The sequence below is a fragment of the Armigeres subalbatus genome, chromosome 3 (assembly GCF_024139115.2).
Source record: "Armigeres subalbatus isolate Guangzhou_Male chromosome 3, GZ_Asu_2, whole genome shotgun sequence".
In the NCBI taxonomy this organism is placed as follows: Eukaryota; Metazoa; Arthropoda; class Insecta; order Diptera; family Culicidae; genus Armigeres; species Armigeres subalbatus.
Genome location: NC_085141.1, coordinates 336,082,849 through 336,109,455, shown reverse-complemented (window position 1 = coordinate 336,109,455; position 26,607 = coordinate 336,082,849). Strand labels below are relative to the sequence as shown.

Genomic DNA, 26,607 nt, shown 5'->3' with positions numbered 1-26,607 from the left:
TGAGCATAATTAGTTACAGAAAACCCCCTGACAATAATAGAACAAAACCTGCCAAAGCCGTAATTTCCCCTACTAACGATTGACTACCAATCAATGAAAGTAGCTCTTAAGTTACAACTTGAGGCGAGATGAATTTTGATCAAAGTAAAACTTAATTGCTTGGTGATATCAGATTGTTTGCCGTCGGTAGTAGAATCACGAGATCACGATTCAGAGAAAGACTTATAATTTTAGTAGATAGTCATCCATGCGAATACATTTTTGCAGCTTTTCCGTTTGACACGTGCTCGTGATTCTACATACATACAGAAAACATACGATGATTCAACTCATCCATGAGTTTTTAGGTGCTGAGTTGGGCTTGATTTGAATCGTCCATGAGTTTTTACCTCAACAGACCAAACCACAGGCGTTATCGCTGGAACCGCGCTGGTCCGTTCTCCGTGACATCCAGAATGAAAATGACGCGCGCACGCGAAACACGGGGCTTTTTATACACAGGGAAAACGAAGCAGTGGATCAAAAGGCCCGTACCTTACTGCAATCTGATGTCCGTGTTGGGGATTTATGAACGAAATTGAATTTTTCCCCCGGTTTGGAAAGAAATAACATTTTCAATAGTTTAACATCGATAATCAATAGTATCAATAGAATTGACAAATTGCTGGTGAGTTTTCGAATCTATTGATAAGCAAATCTCGAAAATCCATCGAAAGATAAAGACGCTCTAACCGTTTGAAATCTATCCTAATTTCGTGACGGTCTCGAATTTGGAAATTTCGGTTTTACACCCTGTATCTGAGTCTTCCCCTTAGACGTAGTTTACGTCAAAATAGAATATGTACACTCCATTTCTATTAGGCCATCCAAGAAATTCTTGGAGTAAGGCCTTAAGATCTAGAAGCGTAACAAAACATTTATGGATTTGTTTTAAGTGGTAGAAGCTCTATATGACCCGAATAATTTGGTTTTATCACACTCACACTCGAATTGACATCATTTCGACACGTTCTTAGTAGTTCGAATTGAATTAATCGTGAATACCATATTGCCAAGTAAATTATACTTACAGATTATCATTCAATCGAAAATTCTCAATTTGAAGTTTGAAGCACTAAATGGTACAAGGATGTAAAGACGTAAAGAAAGGAGTATTGGGTCTGCGGATTGTCGAAAAAAACTGGATAATATGGGGTTCTGCACACGATGTGGTCTCATTATCCCTGCGCAGTTCATAGTGGAGCAAAGGGGTATGCAGGAGTTTCTCGATTCTACCACCTATGAGCAACCTCCAGTCGGAGGAATGGAATCGTCTATGGATCGCCCATGGTCCGAATTTATCGTCGGAAAACGTCGTGGTCAAAAACAAAGACAAGGTTTTTCGCACAATTCGGCGTTTCGGCAATCCAGAATTGCAATATGTTCAATTTGTTAATTCAACATATGGTCTGCTTTTATTTTTATTAATTGTCATCCATCCATGCGCTGTCACCATGCTGATTGGTTCTTTACGTGCAGCACTTACCATGAGTTTTGATCGGCCCTTGGATTCCAAAATTTCGTTAAATATCATTTTTCTAATTCAATTAATCGATCTCGATTGGTACAACCAAAAAACAAATAAGACAGTTCAATTAAAGTTAATTGCCTATATTTTTGGACCACCCGACTTGGTCATTAATTTACAATGTTCTGAAAACTATGTATTGGAGGTAACCACTTTCCCTTCCATGGGACTGGAACCCACGACCCTCAGTACGCTAGTCTGGTGCTTTAACCAACTATGCTACGAAGGACCTCCGTCGGCCTTCGCAACCTAGCTCGAGCTGAATGAGCTCGAGATTCCCAAATTTAACGCATAGTCAAATCACTCGCAATTTGTCAAGCCAACACTTCCACATGTGTATAGTACATAGTAAAGCACCAGTCTAGCGTACGTGAGGGTCGTACCTCCGGTGGTGCAAAGGGCCGACTTGAAAGATCTCCATCCTGAGCGATGTCCAGCTATCGCTTTAACCTGTTGCCAGGTTAGATTTCGGTCTTTATCGAGGCTTCGCCGCCATGAGCCTCTGGGTCTGCATCTGCTGCGATGTTCCCCTGGGTTCCAGTCTAATGCTTGTTTACAGATTTCGTTTACGCCCCTACGTGGAGTATACCCGACCCAGCCCCACTTCCAATCCCGAATTTCTGTTGGCCTCTGGTGACAACGACGATGGAGCTCGTTGTTTGAGATACAATTCGGCCGATACAAATATTAAAAATCTAATTTGTCTCCCCCCACTCGAATTTTTTTTGCCAAAAAATAATATTTTGAGGGGGCAACAAAATAAAATTCGGATAATTTTGAGGATTTTCAAAACATTCTTTAACAAATCCGAGGAGTTTTTTGATTTTTTTCATTTCAATATTTATTTTTTATTAATCCCCCCCTTGATTTTTCGGAGACCAGTAGGACAAAAAAACAAATATTTGTAACGGCCTTATGAGGCCACCAGACCCGAATTATATACCGTAGGCATCTGTTGATGAACACCTGCAGCCGTTGAGTGTTCTCCACTGATACACACCATGTTTCGCTAGCGTATAGCGGCACAGATTTCACGTTAGAGTTGAAAATTCGTATTATGGTGCGTTCACTTATCTGCCTGTTTTCCCAGATATTTCTTAAACTCGCAAGGGCAGCCCTAGCTTTCTTGATCCGTGCGCCTATGTCGATCTTGGTACCGCCATCTGACGCCATTTGGCTACCAAGATATTGGAAGCTTTCAACATTCTCCACTGATTGACTGGAAGAGGTCACCGTGTTTACATCCAACAATTTGATTTTGTTGACGTACATGACTGAACCTGCCGAAAAGGAGTGCTCGGCAAGGTCGTTGAGCTTACTCTGCATATCAGAGCGCCGTTGGGCGAGGAGTGCAACGTCATCAGCCAATTCGAAGTCGTTTATGTTACGATGAGGAACAGTAACGGTGATAGAATCCTTGCCTCACACCGGCTACAACCAGGATAGGGTCGGGAAAGACCCCATTGTGCAGCACTCTACACGAGAAGGCCTCGTACTGTGCCTCGATGAAGCCGTCCAAAACCGTCCTGGTTAATTTGCAAGGTTGTCTAGAAGTTCTATACAAAAAATACGCTAGATTAAATCTACTTTGGTTCTCGGTAAAACAGGGTGGGATCAAGTCTACCCACCTTTCCCTAACGAGAAAAACTCACTCTAATGGATATTCAACTGGAGAATAAATAAAGACTATGGAGACCTCTGCTATTTGATTCCTTCAGAGATAGCTTTACTTTGAAAAATTAAAATGGCCTTTTTGTACTGCCATTAAATGCATATTGGTCCCATGTTATTTGGAATTCATTTATACATTGGACAGTTATGCGTATCATAACTGATTTCGAAATAAAATGGAAGCTTTCGACAACGGTTTCAAAAGTGTCCCATCAGATCGAATGCAAAGCAACTGAGATAAGTAAAAATGCCTCCAAAGCATCATCGTGAACTGCATTACAACTGTCATCATCGTAGTCACAACTCCCATTAAATTCTAAAAAACTCGAATCAACTTGATTGCCTCTTCTGCTGTCACGCAGCAGTGTGGCTGTGGCTAGAGTGGAGTTGAATTTGGTGAGCGAGTCCACCGAACAAGCGAGACGATGATGCTGCTCTATACTAAACAGAGAGCAATGGTAATGTTCAGCGAGAGTGAACCAATTATAGCTGATGATAGGTTGTTGAAATCCCACACACAAGAAGCAACCTCACAGTAATGTAGGTACATTGCACTCGTTATTATGGTTTATATTTCCAAACCGCATACTGTCTATAATGGTGCCCGCTCCTCGCGCTGTTGTGGTCAGCCACCAGTAGTGAGAGATGAAAATGATGACGGGTACGAGACGTGGAAAATGGTATACGGTTTTAGGTTTATTCTAAATTAGGAAGAATGTAGGTGAAATATGTGAGATTTTTACGGGGTGGGTTCACTGGTGTGGAACCGTGCAAAGAATGTAGCCCGAATGGCTCATGACTGTGTGGTTGTTTAGTTAGACTGATTCATAATTTGTTGTTGATTTTTATAGATTGTATATAAGCAAATCTGCAAATGCAGGAAATTCTATTTTGTATGGAATGCTGAATTCTTCCTCTGGGAACTATGGTTTAAATAATCTTGTACAACACGATTTTGAATCTGTAGGAAAATTTATTTTCCACCCATATTGTCTATCGCACCAAAGTAGCTTCAGCTACTAACTTTGCATTTAAATAAATAGACTGATTCAAGAGAACAAATGTAACCAATGGTAACCGGAGGTAATGTTGGCCCTGGATGTAACATTGGCTCATCACGCAAATTACTCAATATTTCAGAGATACTACGTCGTTTTGTAGGAAGATATTAACCACTGCTTCTTTAAAAAAGTGTATCAAACATATTTCTGCTTCATTGCGCTAGATTTATACACTTCTTCAACTACAGTCGACTCTCTACATCTCGATGTTCTATATCTAGATATTTCTCCTTATGTCGATGGTTTCCACAGTCCCTTCAATCTACATACATCTGGGCTTCCTACATCTCGATAACCTCCCTATCTCGATGAGTGCTGATCAGTGTTGTAAAATGTCATTTGCATTCTTTTTCATAATTTTCCCAGAACTTTTTTCAGTAGTTTGCCATCGACTATCAAGTATGGCGAACTTATAGCGCTCAAATGTGGCTACAACTTTGTCTAACAAGAGATTGATGTAAATATGTAATCTGGGGCGTGGGAGGCAAAATGTCATTCAAATGACATTATGTCAAATGACACGTGACATTTTGGAGAGATTTCACTCTCTAGCCTCACATGTTATATTTAGAGTAATGTACCTTTGGACAAAAATATAGCACTACTCAATAAGCGTTATGCGTGCATCTAAAATTTTGAGGTAAATTTGGCTTCCGAAAAAAGTTATGAACAAATTAGTCAAATGACATGCAGGTGACATTTTACAAGCCTGGTGCTGATCATATTTTGTTCAGGATTCACTCTCGATCACTGTCGATATGTTCAAATTTTCAGGCTACTAGACCATCGTTGGACAATAAACACATCAACAACAGGAAACGACATTTGAGTTGTTGTCGTTTTTCATAGCAACGAGTTTTTTGATCTAGTACCCATTTCAATTTTCCTTCCATTCGTCGATGTCTCCTTATCTCGATGGTGCAATTCTCTTGCGTGAAAAATCACTTTGACTCGGTATTTTAGCAGGCATGTTTCGTTGACTTGACTTATGCAGGCAGGCTGTGCTAGAGTTTTTTTTTGCCCAATAAAAGAGTTTGATGAATGGATATACTTGCTTTCACACATCAGATGAGTAGATAACAACCACACTATGTCAGCTATGATTTTTATTTCACAATTTCCATTAGTATAGCGACATAATAAACCATAACTGTTTTTGGACAATACTGGGGGTACCCGTTGCCTTTCGATTTGCAGCAATACGTTAATATAAATGAAACTATAAAATCAAAACATTCATACCAATAACCCGTACTGGAGAAAATAACCTAAATCTGCAGATAGAATATCCGATAAGGTTGCTGAGAATCTATGTAAAAACAGTAAAAACAGCTGTCATAAGACGAGTTTATACAATCCCATTGAATTCCACCACTTAATTGTATCTTGACAGATACGTATTTCGTCCTCAAAAGTAAGGCCGTCTTCAGTGTCTCGTACTTGACTCGACTTTCAAGATACAATTAAGTGGTGGAATTCAATGGGATTGTATAAACTCGTCTTATGACAGGTGAAAACATTCCACTAAAAAGTTCAAAATAATTTTCTTAGTAAAAACAGGTTAATCCACTCAGCGGTTGATCAATCGTAAATTACATAACGCTAAACTTGACCATTGTCAGCCCACACCAAGATCCTAGTAGCGCTTCATGTATGGTACGGTTCTGAATTTTTTATCGTTCTTAACGTTCAGACAAGTACCCTACCACAACCTAAAACGTCATGTAGTTTGTGAATGATCCCTCATGATGGTTTTCTCGAATCTCGATACAATCGTTTTCTTTCGCCGTACATACAAAAAATAATTGCCTACCTTACGGCTTCCACAAACCCGATTCTACACTGAGAAAAATTTTATAGTAGAAACTACCATTTTAGGGGTAATATTGAGAACAGTACCGACGTTTTTCAACCGAAGTGCCAATCGTCTTAAAATAACTAAAATATGGTCTATCTTACTATAAAAATAGTATATTCAACCGCTTACATGGTTATTCTTACTGAAAATATAGTAAAATTGTGTAGTAAAATTGTGCGGTAAGACGCGCGGCTACAAAGCAAGACCATGCTGAGGGTGGCTGGGTTCGATTCCCGGTGCCGGTCTAGGCAATTTTCGGATTGGAAATTGTCTCGATTTCCCTGGGCATAAAAGTATCATCGTGCTAGCCTCATGATATACGAATGCAAAAATGGTAACCTGGCTTAGAAACCTCGCAGTTAATGACTGTGGAAGTGCTTAATGAACACTAAGCTGCGAGGCGGCTCTGTCCCAGTGTGGGGATGTAATGCCAATAAGAAGAAGAAGAAGAAGTGTAGTAAAATCAACTATTTTGTTTGAGTCTATGCTAAATAACAATTTTTGTGGTGAAATTGAAAATAATATCAATCAGATTTACTACATTTATGGTAAAATTAAGCGATTTGTCCCTTCAGTTGAAAAACGCCGGTACTGTTCTTAATTGTACCATAAAATTGTAATTTCTACTACAAAGTTTTTATCAGTGTAGCACAAGCGATTCAAGCATTAACCTTTCATGGTTCAATATACTATTTTCTTCATGATTTCGCAAATAAATGATTCAATTAGTGTATGAATTTTTATAATTTATTTTTCTCATATAACAATCAAAAGATACAATAGATCGTATGTTTGATTAGATAAACTTTCAACATCATTTTATGTGAATAATTACCTTCCCTCGGATATGCCGGATATTGCCGCGGTGGGTCGGCTTACGCCATTAGCACTGATATGGCAACCAAAGACATATCCTGTCGTGGTGGTATCACATGTTGACTATTTTTGTTTGGTGCCGCGTTACATATCTGGCATTGACGCACTAATTTACGGCATATGCATTGTTCGAGAGTAACCCACCCACTCTGGCTACGGCATTGGTTATAAGAGAAGGTAGATAGAAGGATTTATTTATTTATTTATCATCAGACTAAGGCCGGAGTGGCCTGTGCTGCACATAAAAGACATAAAAGACTTGTCGAGAACCATTTTCACCGGATTACTGTCCGACATTCTGGCTACGTGCCCGACCCACCGCAGTCTTCCGATTTTTGCGGTGTGAACGATGGATGGTTCTCCCAACAGCTGATGCAACTCGTGGTTCATTCGCCTCCTCCACGTACCGTCCGCCATCTGCACCCCACCATAGATGGTACGCAGCACCTTCCTTTCGAAAACTCCCAGTGCGCGTTGGTCCTCCACGAGCATCGTCCAGGTCTCGTGTCCGTAGAGAACTACCGGTCTTATAAGTGTTTTGTAGATAGTCAGTTTGGTACGGCGGCGAACTCTATTCGATCGGAGCGTCTTGCGGAGTCCAAAGTACGTACGATTTCCAGCCACTATGCGTCTCCGAATTTCTCTGCTGGTATCGTTATCGGCGGTCACCAGTGAGCCCAAGTACACGAATTCTTCAACCACCTCGATTTCGTCACCACCGATAGAAACTCGTGGTGGGTGGCTCACATTGACCTCTCTTGAGCCTCTTCCTATCATGTACTTCGTCTTCGACGTGTTGATGACTAGTCCAATCCGTTTAGCTTCGCTTTTCAGTCTGATGTAGGCTTCCTCCATCCTCTCAAAGTTACGTGCCATGATATCAATGTCGTCGGCGAAGCCAAATAACTGGACGGACTTCGTGAAGATCGTACCACTCGTGTCAATCCCTGCCCTTCGTATTACTCCCTCCAAAGCGCTGTTGAATAGCAGACACGAAAGACCATCACCTTGCCGTAACCCTCTACGGGTTTCGAAGGGACTCGAGAATGCCGTGAAACTGGAACTACGTATATCACCCGATCCATCGTCGCCTTGATCAACCGTATCAGTTTATCCGGAAATCCGTTTTTGTGCATTAGCTGCCATAGCTGGTCCCGATCGATTGTATCATATGCGGCTTTGAAGTCGATAAATAGATGATGTGTGGGCACGTTGTATTCGCGGCATTTCTGCAACACCTGACGTATGGCGAACACCTGGTCTGTGGTAGAGCGTTCACCCATAAATCCTGCCTGGTACTGCCCCACGAACTCTCTTGCAATTGGTGTTAGTCGACGGCATAAAATTTGAGAGAGTACCTTGTAGGCGACGTTCAGCAATGTGATTGCGCGGTAGTTGCTACAATCCAGCTTATAGCGTAGATAGAAGGATCGCTCTCTGTAATTACATACTCCGTATTTTAGAGGGTAATACGAAGCTTCACGATAAGCCGAAGATGGATTAATCCCATAATAGGACTACATGAGATTTGTCGAGAAGGTCTGCCCAGTAGGCTCTCGGTTAGCAGCTAGAATAGGTCAAAGAGCTCTACAATGATTTTATGTTTTGTGTAACTATGTAAATAAGTGTAATAAATTATGTATTAAGTGTTAAATGTGAATAAATGTGCGTTTAACTAAATGTGGACATTGTATTTATGTGAAACGGACAAATAAACGCAAGTGCATCACAAAACTCAAAAATTATGACCCGATCCCTGAACACATTACGGTGGCCTTTGTACAACAATTCGGCAGTGTAAAATCCAATGTTCTATGTTGGGAAGGATCCGGTAACCCAACGTAATGGTCCTTCGAACCGGATAACCTTTGGTAAACCGGACAAGGGACACTGCCAGCTCCACGGCTCGAGTGCAAAATCAAAAATTGGACCCAATTGGAATCACAATCATCGGCCATAGTAATCCATCGTATTCATCGTTATCGCCATGACACTGCTCTTTAGAACCAAACGAGAACAATTCCTGTTCAAAATGGCACTTGCGCTGTACAAATGGATGGAAACAAACTTACCGGAGTGAGGCAGGCATCATCGGTTCTGTGCATACTTCAATCATCATCTTCAAATTAGGTTGAAAGCCTGTTTCGCCAGGTAAATACACATAGTATATGTCTTGCCGAACGATCCTTGTAGATGCTCACACATTTTCACTGTTTACCGGTTATCAATGGACCAATCGAGCAATTTGTGAAATACATCCCGGTTGCACCCAATGGATAAGCCCCAATTCTACACTGCAACCCATTCTTGGTGTCGCTTCAAATACTGGAATTAAATCTCACATGAATGATTCGGATGGTTTTGATGATGTACAAGCAAATGTGCTTCACTATGGACGTGAAATACACCACAACATTTTATTGGCAAACATATAACAGAGCGCTGGATTATCGACACTGGCTGAGTATAAACACTGGCAGTATCATCTTTTACACACTACCGCAATGATGTCGTCACTCTCAACTAATCACATTCTTTGGGGATTGTATCACTTAATGGATCACCAAGTGGCTGCACTGCTTGGTCAGGTAAGCAGCTTACAGTATATGTGTAGCCGAGCTAGGCATGGACAGCAAGAGATATTAACACTGCTAAATTATTCTCGGAAACCGCACGACTTCATCATCCTAAAACGAGGAAACACAACTGGCGATCTGGCAAGATCAATACCGAACTGACCAACGGCTATCGTGCGAATACAAACAACAAGGCACCAATCGTCGGCCTACCTATCTACTTATCTACACGGTAACTATATACGGAGTCAAGCTCACGACAATTGACGAATGCATCATCATCACATCCTTGGATTTACGTTTCTACTATATACGAATGCTGATGATCTCAATTCGACAAGAACGACAGAGCACATAGGAGTGTTCACTATTATGGTGTTGAGTGTTGATATAATCATCGGTTCAGGAAAACACTGACTACCCCATGCGGAACTGGATCAGTACATGGAAGAAGGCGGTTAGTTGGTTTGAGCACCAGGATTTTTCAAATTTATTGTCTCGGTACACGTACACACAGAATGTGCGTGATCGGATTTCGGGTATTTGTATTATTCGATCCCCATTTTCGGTTCACGGACACACCAAGATGTCCGTTCATCCGCAAACCGAATCTCCAGGTTTCAGGAATGTCCCCATACCAATTCCAAAAAGCCGTAGGCAATTATGGAGCCTATTCGGCAGTTTACGGACAACTTATATTCCTGAGTTTTGCGTACACACAGGGTGTGCGCAACGCATTTCTTTGGAACAAGAAGTGTGGTAAAATGTCCAAGGTCATGACACGATGGATGTGTCATCGATCATCTCAATCCAAGCACGATGGGTGCTGGGTGGATTACAAAGGCAAGGGCGCTAGGGGTGCCCTTGAAAAAAGGTGCGAGCACAAAGGGTGTTCGCTTTCACTCCCATTGATAGAATACAGAGGATGATTTCTATCAAATCAAGAACTGGGCACAGGAGTGCTCAAGTTCGATTTCAAGGCAAGGACACTAGGGGTGTTCCTTATTCCAAGGTGCGAGTACGAAGGTTGCTCGTTTTCTGCTCCAACGATAGGACACAAAGGGTGTCCTGACTGATAGAAGGGTTGTTCACAAGGGTGTTCAATTCAAATTCCAATTGTGACACATAGGGTGTCTGCATCAAAGAATGGACACAAGGGTGTTCAAAGACAATAACTATTTCCAATCACTGGTGTTCATAGCCAATACTGAACCAACGCAAATTCCGTAGATCATGATCATCGTTCGTAGCAGAGGTCTTTCGTAATACAGGTTCCGACCACTGGTACAATTAATCATCAAAGGCGGCAGGCACTGGGGATAATCACAATCATTTCGCGATAATTTTCACTACGAATCCTCTTAATTGGCACCACACCCCAATCCACAATTTAATTGGTTGGATAATGATGGAGCGGGGAAAACAAAATCAGCTGACGGTTTTTAGAAATAATTCCATATACTATTGATTTATGCGAGGACGAATTTATCCCACATCACGAACGACAGGCTGAAGAGTTAAGTTAAACGATCGGGAGCATGTACTCAAATAGGGGTTTGTGAAACCCATATACATAGCTTCACTGTCATGGATCAATACCCACACGATCAGCTTATTTCCGTAGTGGTCATCGACGACAACACGCTCAATGGTTACGTTGAGATAAGGAACCAACACTTCCAAAACGACAGGCACCGATGGTATTTTCAATTAGACTGGCCACCTGCGCCTTTCTTATAGGTAAGCAGATGACTATAGTATATGCTCAGCGAGGCTAAGACCACTCTACAGACACTACATAGAAACTTCTCTTCTCGGCACAATTTGAGTCTCACGTCAACCCAACATCCATCGGGCGTCCAATACCAACAGCGAAGACTCGGCAGAATATTAGAGCAGATCGAATGAACACCACACATCGCAGGGCTCTCGTTATCAAGCGTCGATCATTGTGACTAAATGTAGCTGTCTACGGTATAACACTGATTTCAGCAGCATGAAAAACAATCGACATGAGCAGTACGGACACCAGGGGTGTTCAGTTCACATTTCATCGCGATGCAGACGCAAGGGTATTCAACAAATTACAGTCACCAGAGTGTATAAATCTCCAAAATTCCAATTTCGACGACTTTGGGCACCAGATGTTAACAATATTTGCTCTTGATATGGCTAAACTACAAGATGCGTTCACCTTAATTGCGCTAAGGATTAATCAACGTCTATAAGCAAATGTTTTGGCATCAAACAGTTTCGTCCAGGTAAAACTATAAGTATATGTCTAGCGAGGCTAGACATTTTTTGGGATTACTACACCCTATTCCTCTCTTACCGGTTTTTGGATTCACACAAAACTACTCCAACTACGACAATTGGCGAGCCTGCTTCATCAAGGACACAGGTAGAAGCAGGTAAACAATGATAACAATGATAAGGACATCAAGGATACACAACAAGTGCACTACCGCACAAGCAAGGATATCAGAGGAATGGAACATACTGTACAAAATCATTATACAACCTTTGGCGGTGGGTGAGGATACATGCGGTACCTGCGATACCAGCATGATTTCGATTAAGTGGTGATGACAAAGATTTGATATTGATTAGAAAGCTATTTTGACTAGGGATGGAACTAGTACAAGGTACAGCTAGGTGATTTAGGATTACCCTTACTCGGTGGCGAGACCCGGTTTTATATCAAAATAGGAGCCAATTAGGTGAAGATGGGATAGTAATGATCGATTCATTGATGTACCTAATCGATTTAGGGCTAAGAAGGGTAGTTCAGAAATTGATAATTTCAGGGTGGGTGAGGATGTTCGAGAGTAACCCACCCACTCTGGCTACGGCATTGGTTATAAGAGAAGGTAGATAGAAGGATCGCTCTCTGTAATTACATACTCCGTATTTTAGAGGGTAATACGAAGCTTTACTATGAGCCGAAGATGGATTAATCCCATAATAGGACTACATGAGATTTATCGAAAAGGACTGCCCAGTAGGCTCTCGGTTAGAAGCTAGAATAGGTCAAAGAGCTCTACGATGATTTTATGTTTTGTGTAACTATGTAAATAAGTGTAATAAATTATGTATTAAGTGTTAAATGTGAATAAATGTGCGTCTATATGTAACTAAATGTGGACATTGTATTTAGGCGGATTGGGCAAATAAACGCAAATGCATCACAAACAAACTCCCCGATCCCCGAATAATGATTATTACGGTGGCCTTTGTACAACAATTCGGCAGTGTAAAATCCAATTTTCTATGTTGGGAAGGGTCCGGTAATCCAACATGCATGTAATCCAACGGACAACGTGTCTTGGAGCCTTGAATGGTAGTGCAGTCAGTCAGAGGCCTTTTTCATCAGTGATAATGATGTGAGTTCTCTTCTTTTCGGCAATACTTTTCTGATGCGTTCCCTGTGACGATGAGTCGTAGCCACGCTTACATTTAGCTAGCTAGGTATTTATTAAAAAACAAAGTATTCAAGACATTCGTAGGGAATGAATTGACTGCTGGATTCACTGAGTAGAAGTTTTTCAAAACTAGGAACGTGGTGCCAGTTTTATTTTGTTATGCCTCACTTCGAAGAGCAATAATAAAAAATACCACACATTATAATGATGGTATATGAACAATCTTATGACGGCGTCATTCACGATAATTTTTACTAATAGTAGGGAATAGGCGTGATGAAGCTTTACTTTGCCACCGAAAAGTGAATCCTATAGCTGACTCATAACTGATCATTAGTACATGATAGATAATGACAGTTAGTTTGGAAACGATCAAGCTACTTATTAGAACATAATAATAGTAATATCTTGACAAAGGAATAACAATAAAAAAAACTAAATGCACGAACAGTTTCCACTTTTTACAAGACATAACTTACATTGCGTTTGATAGTATTGACACAGGATGAACCAATAACTTAGGCAAACAAAGTAATTCATGAAACGCATACTTCATACCTTCTGACCATAAAGACAAGAATGACATCGTACAGATCAATATATATGATTCGGCAATTGAGCCTCCAAAATAAACGAAAGAATTAAAAAAAATGTATGTGATTAGGAATGAGATAATGGGAGAGAGTATCTATTAGAGTTGTAAATGTAATGTCTTTTGAGCCAGTTCAACAGTGTCTTAATGGACGACATGATCCTTGTACGGCTGGGAAACTGCTTCAAAAGTTATTAACACTTCATTTTTTATAAATCGGGGATTGAACACTTTCTTATACTTGATAAAAAAAAACTTCCGGCTCAGTTTCTACGTTGAAGCATTGGCAACATGTTCCGTGTGAGTCGAATAAACTGCTTCGGTTGATTTTGAGCGCGTACAATGACAATAGACGTCTAAATAGCATAAAAACTGACAAAACAGTTTGATTCTGACAAGAAAATGACAAAAATGACTTTAAACTATAACGATGTTAGTTAGCATGAGACCTGTCTGACTATTTATGAACGTAATTCCCTCTGATTCAGTTGCAACAGCGTCTTCTTGGACGACATGTTCCGTGTACGGCTGGCAAACTGCTTCGAAAGGAATTATGCAACGGTATCATCAAAGGCCTGGTGCAGAGGTTTCTACTCTATTCAGAGTCCCGCCAGTAAACCTTCATAAAAAATAAAAAAAAGTAGCAGCCAATACTTTTGTAAATAATTCTATTGGTGGTAACAAAATAAAACTACTTTTATCGCTGACGACACCTAGGAAGTTAAGAAATATGTATTTGGCGATATGTCAGAAATCCGTTTTTACACGATTTTGTTTCGGTCATATTATATCAATTTACGATTTAAATCCATGCAACATGCTTAAACCCTCAAATAATCCATGCAACATGCTTAAACCCAAAATAATCAAATGTAAATCGTGTGCATTTCTTCGATATACATCAGTTACGGCTTAAAAAGAGTGTAATTCCAAAACGGGCCCTTAGTTTTTTTTTATTTTCGTCCAAAGATACAGTATAGCCCCAGAATTCAGCTCCAGGTATTAGTTTTGATTGCTATCAGATAGAAAAAATCAACGTTTACAAAATCACATACGTCCTTTTGAATAAGTACCGTCAACTGGGGGGAAGATGATCATTGAGGTGAAGATGATCATTTGATGTGTCGGTCAAAAGTAACATTTTTTTTTATGAAACGGTAATCAACAATATTCTCCGTTCAAGTAATGTTACCGCTAGGTAGAAATCCGAGTTTTTCGGTTATAATCATGAAAATGTATTGTGTGGAAGAAAGAGAGAGATAGTCATGAATTACGCTATTTTCGTTTCAAATGTTGACTTCGTAGACTTCTTTACGTAGTAAATTCAACATTCATACAAATAACCAAGTGTATTTTGACTACTAGGTCATAATGATTTTAGTAGAGCTGTCTTGATCAACTTCACCCCAAACCAGATTACTCAAAAAATGTGTGATAATTTAATTTATTTTAATAAATGCGAATGCATTTCAGAAAATTAAAGTTGTTGATTATTGCAACGTTTAGCAGTACATGTTTTGAAAATATTTGTTTGGATTTAAAATGTAAACACACATTGTTATTGCATGTTTTGTCTTAAAAATGATCATCTTCCCCCCAGTTGACGGTACCCGAAATTTCTTGACCGATTCCTTTGCAACAACTGAGATGGACCCCAATTTACGAGACGCTAATCCTGGTTAAGAATCAATCCACAATACGGTTCCAGAATTATTCCAGTTTCCGTTGGGGCTAGTTGTCGCCGGAAAAATGGCCATTTACAGGTCAAAACAGGCGTGACAACTCAAACTTCATGATCTCACAAATCACACGACCCAATTGCTACCGTACCCAAGCCGCACGGGAAATATCAGTCTCATAATTACTTTGTGAAATTATGAAGTTGAGGTCAGTTTGGTAAGCTTCCCAGGGATGCTGTTTTCGTCCATAATTTTCTATAGCTCTACGCGTTCTATACTATCGTATGGACATATGGGCCCCCTTTCCGGGCCCATCTTGATGAGCTCAGCTCCGATACCATCATTACCAGCTGCTTTGTTGGTCTTGAACTGTTGGATGGCATTCTTAGCTTCCCTCAAGGTGGGGGTGGGTTGGCTTCCATCGTCCACTGAACTGATGTAGTCATCTCTTCCGTTGTATTGATTCTCACTGCCTGTACTCTCAGCGCCATTCAAATGTTCCTCACGTTCGTCGGTCAGGATGCTCCTATCCTTATCCCTGTTCCATCTCCTTACTCTCCGCTTCTTGCAGGCGGCGTTTCTTCCCCTGAAAAGACGGGTCTGCTATCTCCACCCATCTATAGCGTTCCACGTTCTATCAAGTCCCTTGCTGCAGCGCGACCTTCTGCGTCCTTCTCCTCCAGAATCTGTCTTTTTTGTCGAACCTGAAAGCATTGTCGATACTAAAGAGCGAAGACAATGCTGAAAGTAGGTTCTGCACTTCAGTAGTTGATCTACTCCTCTTGGGCAACCTGAGCTTTCAAAGCTCATATGATGATTTTGACGTCAAGGCTTGGGCAGCTGTCGTTCACGTTCCTGCTGTGCGTAGATTGCGTCCTTATCATTATCATTATGGGCTATGTACGTTGATTATGCTGAAGTTGAAGAACCGGCCTTTGATACTCAACCAGCACCTTGTCTCATTGACCCTCCACCACCCGATTACGCGCCTTTGCATATCGCCCATCACTATGAAAGTTGTTCCCAGGTCGTGTATGTTGCTGCAGATCTGGTAGATGGTATGATTACCTTTAAACGTTTGCACCATTGATCCCTTTCAACAAACCTCCTGCAGGGCTACGATGCCGAATCCACGGTCCTTAAGCACATTGGCAAGTATGCATTTCCCTACATTTCCGGAATACCATTCCGGCTAAATTTCTGGTGGACCATGGTGCACAATTTTGCTTAGAGTCCCTCGTTGGAACTCGGACGATGATCAGCCGCCCCTAACATGGGGAACAGACGCTGTTGTGAGCCGCTCAATATGGGAACAGACTATCTCCAGCACGCTTATACTTATTCGTGCCCTGCTAAAGTTCTGAAGTTCCAATTTCCGAATCAGTCTACCTTCGAAGCGATTCTCACTGCATGCACGCGTGTGAGTTCAATCCTCTCGTTTGGTTTGGCCTCACACGGACTGACTGTGACTCGATGGACTGCATTTCGGTGAGCATATTCGATGTGGTGAGCTGACTGTGACTCTGGCTCGGGGTATCGTCTATCTTTTGGTGTGTCTCCTCCGAGTCGGGTGGTGCGTGATGCGTTGCTTATCCGTCGTGTGGTACAATACCCTGTCGAAAAATCTCTAGCGGATACTGGGCATTTCCGGATCCGTACGATTCCGGAACGAATACTAATCAAATTGGTGTGTTTGCAATTCTGTTTAGACTGTTCAAGGGAGCAAACGTGTGGAAAACCCTTCCCGAATTGAAGGATTGTGTGATCCCCGCCCCGTCGAGTGCGCCGTGTGTGCGTGCATGAAAAATTTTCCACCACAGATTTTCCTTCTACAGTGTGTATTGTTGCTCTTTCGTCCCAGCAGGTATTCCGAAGGATTAGCTGTAGTCGGTGTCTGATTGAAATCCGGAGCTAGTAAAGGAAGCATTCAATAGTGAATAATGGAACCGCACAGATCCCAAACGAATCAGCATACGGGTGGATTTTTCAAAGTTGGTGGAAAATCGAAGAGATTGTAGCAGCCGACCCCCTCACCGTTTCTCGCATAGTTTTCCTCGAACTGACCGTCGCGTGGATTCTCGGAGCATATTGACAAAGTGAGTAACAGAGCAGCGCCGGAGAGTTTTGCCCGAGTCATCGACACGGAAGACGGCTCCGCGAGCCCGAGATGTGTTGATACTGAAACCCGACGGCAAGTGAGAGTGTGCGTGAGGAAAAACATTATAATCAAAGGGAGAAAAATAGAAGAAAATTCAGACGGGTGGAAGAGTGGCCGCCACACGCAGGGGGTGGAATCGTGAATCGTAGCGGTGGACAGCTAACCCCATGTGCGATATGATTTAGGAAGAGTGTGAAAAAACCTGTGTAGGACAAGCCCCGATGACGGGATGACGAAAAATCGAATGAAGTGAAGTGAAAATTCGCAAGTGGATACCAATGTCCGAAGTAGGAAAAATACGGCCGCAGAATGCGAAGAAAGAAGATTGACGTCTGAATGTGCGAAATTTGTTTCTTATTTTGGATACGCGCGTGCTCTAATGGCGAGGATGCTGGATTGATCTGCTCAATTGGATGGAGGTATGTATGGGTTTTTCCCGTCGATGGACGGCAGTGGAAATCGGCGTGGGATGGTTGTTCTGGACAGAATCGTATTGAGTAGGGGGTCGGTTTGTTGGTGTTTGCGCGCGGATGATATGTGCAACAAGTCGGTGAATTTATTCTTTCTGATGAAGTTTGTAGAAATTATTGGCGTTCTGAAAATGGATTTCATGAGAGGTAGCGAGCCTAATGGTTTTATTTTAAAACTCCTAACAATTGATACTGTATCTTACTATTTCTGTAAACTGTATTATTAAACTGTATTAAATCGCTCTGATACACAACACATGATAAACTAGTGTGGCTTTATACAGCAAAATTTTATAGATTTTTGAAAGATTTTTCCTTCAATTCTGCATAATATGAACCTAACAAAAACTGTGCATGCATTGTTTTTGCACATTCATCCGGAGAATTCGTTAGGATTTCATCCGAAAATTGTTCTCAATTTCTCTGGGAAACTTTTCTGAGTTTATTCGGCAATGGAAATCTAAAAAATTATTGGTATTTTTACTATTTTTTTTCTACAACTTTCTACAAAAATTCTTTTAAAGTTTCATATGTTTTTTTCTTGTTTTTTTTTTCTGTCGTTTGGATGAGAATTTACTTTTGTAGTTCTTTTGAATGCCCACAACAAATTCAATTAAATTCCTCTTGGTTTCTACAGGACATTTATTTTCCTCTTCTTTTTCTATGGCTCTACATTCACAATTGATCTTGGTCTGCTTTTCAACTTAATATTCTATCAGCATTTCTTCAGTTATTATTATTGATAGCTTTTCTATGCCCGCCATTGCATGAGTAAGTATCTTGTGTAGCATGTACAAGGGATACACTATGCACAGGGTGTCGAGAATGTTTCCCACCCGAAAATATCCTAGACGGGACCAAGAATCGAACTCGCCATCTGCGGATTGGCAGTCCTACGCCTTTGCAAGCAGGGGCATCGCGTAACCTTACTTTTAAGCTGTGCAAAAAAATATGAAAATTTTGAAACTTTTAGGAATCTTCGCATCGATGTCAGTACTATTGTGTACAATCCAAACGAAAGGCTTCTCACTTTGGTTCCACCATTAGTACAGAGTCGCCAACTGATCATTTGATGAAATCTTGATATAAAACATATAGGGAGCGGGACCACTTGGGCAGCACCCCCTATTCCCGTCCGCAACGTTAATAACTCGACCGCGTTATAACCAAATTGTTTGATTGTTTGTACATCACTAGATAACGTCGGAAACTAACCATGTACTAAAAAACAAGTAATTCGGTTGTAATGCGCTCGAGTAATGAACGTTGCTGACGGGATTAGAGGGTGCTGCCTAAATGATTCTCAACCCTATTCTTTCATTTTTATCCATTGATCAATGGATCGATAGATTAAAAATAACAGTATTAAAATATTGCATTGAAATGTGTTCCAATTATTTTTATTTGTCGCGGTTTTATTTTTGTCGCGGATTTCGCAGATTGCAATTAACAGCCCTGTATTTAAAAGGCTGTGGGGATTTAGGTAGACCGAAAAATTGATTAACTCCATCCATGTAAAAGCAACTTCCTGTGTAGTTACTACCCATCCAAATGTCTGCACATGCTCCCTCCTCCATTTTCATCTAGCTTCCACTGGGGCGCTGTGGGAGACCTAGAACAAATATGGCCAGTATTAACCGGAAGAGGTTCAGTTGTGGGCACCGTTCGGTTATGGGCACCCCTACGTATCTTTTGTTATCATTTTTACAAACGTCGTTTGCTTGCTATAGTAACATGATATTTTGTGCTCAATATCAAATTTAATAGACATCTCTATTTTGAACTACGAACAAATAATTTTGACGTAGGACTACGTCTGTCTTTTCTATATTAGGATACACTTTACGATTGCGAGAATCGGGGACCGTCACGAAAATATGATAGACTTTAAACTTTAATATCTCAGCCGCTTCTCTCGACGGATTTTTTTACCAGAAAACAATACGAAAGTTTTTTTTACCTTTTTAACGTGTCTTAAATTGAAGTGATTTAATTGAACAAATGAGTTCCAATTAAAGTCACTAGATATAAAGTCTGGCGAAGACACTGACAGGTCACCAATTTAATCCAATCCAATCGAACATGACGCTTCAAATGGGCTTGAAGCAATGGAGAGTATTGAGATAGTGCTGATAAATATATTGGAAAATTATTCCAAAAATATAAAAAGCTAGAGTCCAAAGAAAAAGGTAAAGGAATTTGTTCTGGGATTTACTAGTTGAGCAACATTTTATTTGATTTTTCGCGAATAAAATGTGGAAAAAGTGTTTTTGCTTTGTGAAAGCAACTTATAAAAGCTAATAATCGTGCGAGAGCTTGAACTTTTTCATGGGCTGCCAAAATCTAACAAGAATTTTTCTGATTGGAAAATCTCACGGTTTTCACTCCGCCAGACTTTATATCTAGTGACTTTAGTTCCAATGCGTATTTATACAGTAAATTTAATCTATTTTAAGGATCAATAACAATTGCCATCAAAATTTGAGAGCGAATTTTTTTTCTTCACATTCCAAAAAGGCTGCGAAATCCGGCTGTGGTTCGGTTGGGGGCACCCTCATTTTATTGACAAATCAATCAATGTTGCTGTAGTTGTCCCCTAACTTATTGTAAATAGTGTACGTTTTTAGGCAATTTTTATAATTATTTAGACATAATTGATAGAAATAATGAGTTTAATTTATATTTTTATTTATTGGACATGTCTAGTTCTTGTACACATACTTTTTCAAACTAAGCGTTGACCGATTTTCTTGCAACAAGTTGCATTTGACGGGAAATCCAGCAATTTGACGGGAAATCCTGACGGGAAAATGTCAAATTTGCGAAAATGCCAATACAATTTTCCAAATTGTCAAATCAATATAATTTCTTTGCTAATAGTAGGGTTATTTGTCTAGCTTTCCATTGGTATACAAATGTCGGCATAAGTTCAACTAGGTTATAGACCAAAGTCAAAAGGGTGCCCACAACGGAACCTCCTTCCCTACAAATAGTCTTACATAACAGTTATTATGTGGTTCTTACTTTTTCATAAAAGACCAACAATATTTTAGGAAAACGAATTTATTCCGATTCTTCATGTTAGTAAAAACTGATCTGATTATTATTCATTTTCTCAAACTAAGACCGGAGTGGCCTGTGCAGTGCATAAAAGTGTTCTCCATTAAGCTCGGTTCATGGCTGCATGTCGCCAACCACGCATTCTGCGGAGGGTCTGAAATAATCTTCCACCTGATCGATCTATCTTGCTCTTGTTCCCGTCGGATCGTTGTCGAGAAGCATTTTCACCGGATTACTGTCCGACATTCTGAATACGAGTTCGGTCCACCGCAGTCGTCTTCTGATTTTCGCGGTGTGAACGATGGATGGTTCTCCCAACAGATGATGCAACTCGTAGTTCATTCGCCTGCTCCACGTACCGTCCGCCATCTGCATCCCACCACAGATGGTACACAGCACTTTCATTTCGAAAACCCCCAGTGCGCGTTGGTCCTGAGCATCGTCCAGGTTTCTTGTTCGTAGAGGACTACCGGTCCAATGAGTGTTTTGTAGATAGTCAGTTTGATACGACGGCGAACGCTTTTCGATCGGAGCGTCTTGTGGAGTCCAAAGAACGTACGATTTCCTGCCACGATGCGTCTTCGAATTTCTTTGCCTATATCGTTATCAGGGTCAAAAATGATGTTAAATAGCAGGCACGAACAATCTTCTCAAAGTTACGTGCCGTAATATCAATGTCGTCGGCGAAATCAAATAACTGAATGGAAATCGTACTACTCGTGTCAATCCCTGCCCTTCGTATTACTCCCTTCAAAGCGATGTTGAATAGTAGGTACGAAAGACCAGCACCTTGCCGTAACCCTCTGCGCGTTTCGAAAGGACTCGAGGATGCATCTGAAATTCGAGCTTCGCACATCGCCCGATCCATCGTCGCCTTGATCAACCGTAACAGTTCGGAAAGCGAGGAAGCAACCAATCGGGCTAAGATTCTGCACATCTGTTTAGGACCCCGAAAGGTTCCGAAAAACCATTGATTTGAAAAATTGACCATGATGCCCCACTCTACATTGTGTGTGACTAATTTTAAAATCAATTGGATTTGAAAAATATCTCAATATTTTTAATCCTTATGAACTTAGGCAACACTTTCATACAACATTGTAGTGCTCCATCATTATGTATAGACGTTTTCCATTTGTCATCTTCATTTTTCAGTGGGACAAATTGACTGGAGTATGAATTGTTTGACTATAGATATTAACGTACATTGGTTACTGTTTATCTGTACTGTAAGCTCTTTTATAATATAAAGCACTTCACTATGAATGAATCAACACTCTGTGTAGGAAATCGTTTTTGAAACCCACACAGAAATGTAGGGGAACTGTTCCGTTTTCAATCTAACTGAACATATATTCATCTCATCGCAAAACAAAGAAATACAGCACCAATCTCGTCGCTTCTTTTTGCTAAAACACGCGTACTCACTGGTAAAAATAAGAAACAAACCAAATTCCTTTTCATTGCTTTGTTTTTGATGGGATGGAAATAGGAGCTATGGGATGAAGTGTCGAACCGTTCCCCTATTTAACTGCATTTTTTAGCAAAATTCTCATCTTCTTTTTCAACAAGAACCCATAAACCGCACCGAACCGTTAGCCGTGTCCGTAGCTTCGTTTCAAACCACACTCAAACAGAACATTTCATTGATAACGATCGGCTAACAAAATATTTCCACTTCCTCTATTTACAGGCCAAACATCGCGTGCCGATGCAGTGTAGATGTCCAGGGCAGAAGAAGAAAACGAAATAACAATTCCAAATGTGTACGAACGCAACCGGGCGTAGCTGGAACACAAAACTGTAGTGAAAGTTTACACCCGTCGTCTATCTCTCCCACACGGCTGTGCCCACCGACTTCGATTTATCTATCGTCGCGTCGGGTGGTTCTCCGACCAGTGTGATCGTCAGCGCTTATCGCCGTACCCTGCAACCACGCGTTTTTTTGTTTATAGTTTGTAGTTGTGCCGTTTTTTTCGCGCTACGTTCCATTTCGTTCGTTCGGTCCGGTAGGTAGGTGTGTAACTTGAAGCCTGTAACCGTAGAAGCACAATGTCCAGCTGGGCGCAACGAATGCATCGCCGGGCAGCGACCCTGGGCAGTGTGGTCACCTCGTGTGGCCACCCGGGATCGCCCTACCCGCACCGGCTGGAAAAGGTCAAATTTGGCGTTCCGCTGGACGAGGTGTGCAAAAACGACATTCCTGGTCCGCTGCTGGTGCTGATTCTGAAGCTGAACAAGGAAGCCCCGGTGCTGAAAGACGTATTTCGGGCACCCGGACATCAGGGTGCGATGAAGAAGCTGATTCACTTCCTACAGCAGGGTCGGCTGGTCAACGTGGACAACTATTCGGTGTACACAATCGCTTCGGTATTGAAGAAGTTTCTGCGCAAAATACCAGGAGGGGTGTTTGGCCGGGAGGGCGAGGCAGAACTGTTCCAGATCGTGGACATCGAAGACGAACAAGTGCAGCAGGAGAGGATTCACAAGTAAGTACCAAGAGTGCCGGCTTGGTCGGGATTATACGAATGAATGAAGCTTATCAGTTGTTTTGGTTGAGTTTGGGGAGGGCTGGGCGAGGAAGTTTATTCGTTGGAGAGATAATGAGGAGGAGGTTCAATAATTACTTACGTCGACAGTAATTCAATGAAGCGAGATAAGCTGAACCAAAACAAGATGAAGAATAATGAATGGGTGTGTGGCGACATAATCGTGTCTTATAATTGTAATTTTCGGCGTGGAATTTGGATTAACCTTGGTACGTTTGTTGAATAACGTTACGGTTGGGTCTTGTTGGAGCGAAATCAGTCCAACTACGTTGAATTTGATAATGTACTGGTTTTCAAATAAAATTATTGTTTTCTTTGTTCAGACATTCACACTAAGTAACCAGTCCACTGAAGTCGTATTTTGTACGATTCACAGTAATTTTAGTAAACGTTATATAACTTGTAAATATGTGAACACTTTCGCTTTTAATTTATTTTTCAACGTTCATATGATCTTAAATTGAATTGAACCTATTGCGATGGCACGAGTGTTCTCCTTTTAAAATAATCCTTTTGGACCTTGTATACTGCCGTCATACGCATATTTGTCCCATCTTTGCTGGGATTTCCTATATACATGGGACAATTATGCGTAGAACGGCAGTATACTAAATAATAATTCTTGTTCACCCGTGGAAAGTAAATGCACCATTTTCTCCAACACCGAACATTATCATCATCGTCGCCATTGTCGTCGGCATCATCTCACTTGATCGATGATTATATGGATCATTCACAACGCGATTGAAAGTCCCCGACCTTCCATTCCACTCGCTTCCTATAGCACTCATTCCGAGGCCACCGTGTATGCGAGGCGCGGTTAGATTAAAGACATGTACAAAACGATGAACGGGCGCGATGTGCTGTAAAAAAGTGAAACTTTTCTGTCCATCAAACAAACTGGTGCCGTTCTTGATCGTTTTCACAACACGAAAAGTTGAAGAACAACAAGCAGTTACCTCTCACAGAACTCAAGCTTGAACCATTTATGAATTACAAAGCGTCAAATTTGGCCTTCAATTTGCAATTCAAGAATGTACCTTATTCGTGAATGAGCATTCTAAAGCACCAAAACAGTACAAATTGAGTGACTTTGTATTGAAATTAGTCATAATTTAAACTAGCTATCATTTTAATCATAACAATACAATTTAAGTGAAAATAAAATAAGGTGACTATAACTAGTACCGCCACCTTCATGAGCAACGTGATAGAACTACCGTGAGGGGCTGGGCGGGGCTTTCAATTTTCTAAATTAATTAGTCTGACCAGTACTGGGATTTGACTTACTAGCAGTTGACACGGCGACATGCGTGTAAATTGTGCAATTTCGAATATGACTGTGCGACAACATTGTAGCAAAACATGCTCGCCTAGTCGAATATATGTATAATAGTTGGCTATTTTCAAACGGTTTAGGTACATTGGGAAGCTACGAAGACAAATGAGCCGTCGACGAATTGGCCGTCTCTCTTTTGCTGAGGATGTTGATGGGTGTCCCGAAACGCGAGAAAATGCCGGGTGTTTTGACGATTAATCGATTATTTTGGTGAAGTTGGCCGTATTGGCAGACATACATGGATATTCTAATTAGAAATCAGCATTAGAAAATAAAGTTTTTAAAACCATAAACATTTTTAATGAAAATTTTCACTAACAACTCATTTTGTATGTCTTCAAAGAAAATTTTAGGGTCATTTAAAATATTCACAGTCAAATATTTGACCATCTATATACATAAAAATGAATTTCTGTCTGTCTGAACTTTATAGACTCGGAAACTACTGGACCGATCGGCGTGAAAATTAGTATGCAGAGGTTTTTGGGGTCAGGGAAGGTTCTTAAAATTGTTCGAGACCCCTCTCCGCTTTGAAAAGGGGCGCTCCCATACAAATGAAACACGAATTTTTCATAACTCGAGATTTTATCAGAGAATAAATCAATTTTGGGCGAAACGGAGTTCGTCGCACACTCAGTTTTTATTTCTGCAGCTCGGAAAAATCCGCACAGCCGTTTGCTCAGTCATATAAAAAACTGATATCCCGTCAAAAAATGAGGTTTGTTAGCTGGGTTTCGGCAAATTATTTTCTGAATTTCAGCAACTTTGACAGATTTATTTATTTATTTAATCAGACTAAGGCCGAAGTGGCCTGTGCGGTATATAAGAGTCTTCTCCATTCGGCTCGGTCCATGTCTACACGTCGCCAACCACGCAGTCTACGGAGGGTCCGCAAGTCATCTTCCACCTGATCGATCTACCTTGCCCGCTGCGCACCTCGCCTTCTTGTGCCCGTCGGATCGTTGTCGAGAACCATTTTCACCGGGTTACTGTCCGACATTCTGGCTACGTGCCCGGCCCATCGTAGTCGTCCGATTTTCGCGGTGTGAACGATGGATGGTTCTCCCAACAGCTGATGCAATTCGTGGTTCATTCGCCTCCTCCACGTACCATCCGCCATCTGCACCCCACCATAGATGGTACGCAGCACTCTCCTTTCGAAAACTCCAAGTGCGCGTTGGTCCTCCACGAGCATCGTCCAGGTCTCGTGTCCGTAGAGGACTACCGGTCTAATTAGCGTTTTGTAGATAGTCAGTTTGGTACGGCGGCGAACTCTATTCGATCCAGCCACTATGCGTCTCCGAATTTCTCTGCTGGTGTCATTTTCGGCAGTCACCAGTGAGCCCAAGTACACAAATTTTTCTACCACCTCGATTTCGTCACCACCGATGCAAACTCGCGGTGGGTGGCTCACATTGTCTTCTCTTGAACCTCTTCCTATCATGTACTTCGTCTTCGACGTGTTGATGACTAGTCCGATCCGCTTAGCTTCCCTCTTCAGTCTGATGTAGGTTTCCTCCATCTTCTCAAAGTTACGTGCCATAATATCTATGTCGTCGGCGAAACCAAATAGCTGGACGGACTTATTGAAAATTGTACCACTCGTGTTAATCCCTGCTCTTCGTATTACCCCTTCCAAAGCGATGTTGAATAGCAAACACGAAAGACCATCACCTTTGCCGTAACCCTCTGCGGGTTTCGAAGGGACTCGAGAATGCCCCTGAAACTC

General features: G+C 41.2%; 1 protein-coding gene across 12 annotated transcripts in view; it reads left to right on the top strand.

The window, feature by feature from the left end:
• LOC134225744 (uncharacterized) overlaps positions 1–26,607 on the top strand; it is a 174,699-nt gene that overhangs the window by 9,633 nt on the left and 138,459 nt on the right. For 9 of the 12 annotated variants that reach the window (XM_062706082.1, XM_062706081.1, XM_062706080.1 and 6 more), the window contains exons 2-3: positions 17,167–17,879; positions 22,684–23,479. In XM_062706082.1, the coding sequence (XP_062562066.1) occupies positions 23,043–23,479 (437 nt within the window). In that variant the 5' untranslated portion in view covers positions 17,167–17,879; positions 22,684–23,042. Of the gene's footprint in view, positions 1–16,876; positions 16,990–17,163; positions 17,880–22,683; positions 23,480–26,607 lie in introns of those variants that run through there. The other 3 variants (XM_062706075.1, XM_062706074.1, XM_062706077.1) reach the window with 3 other exon arrangements.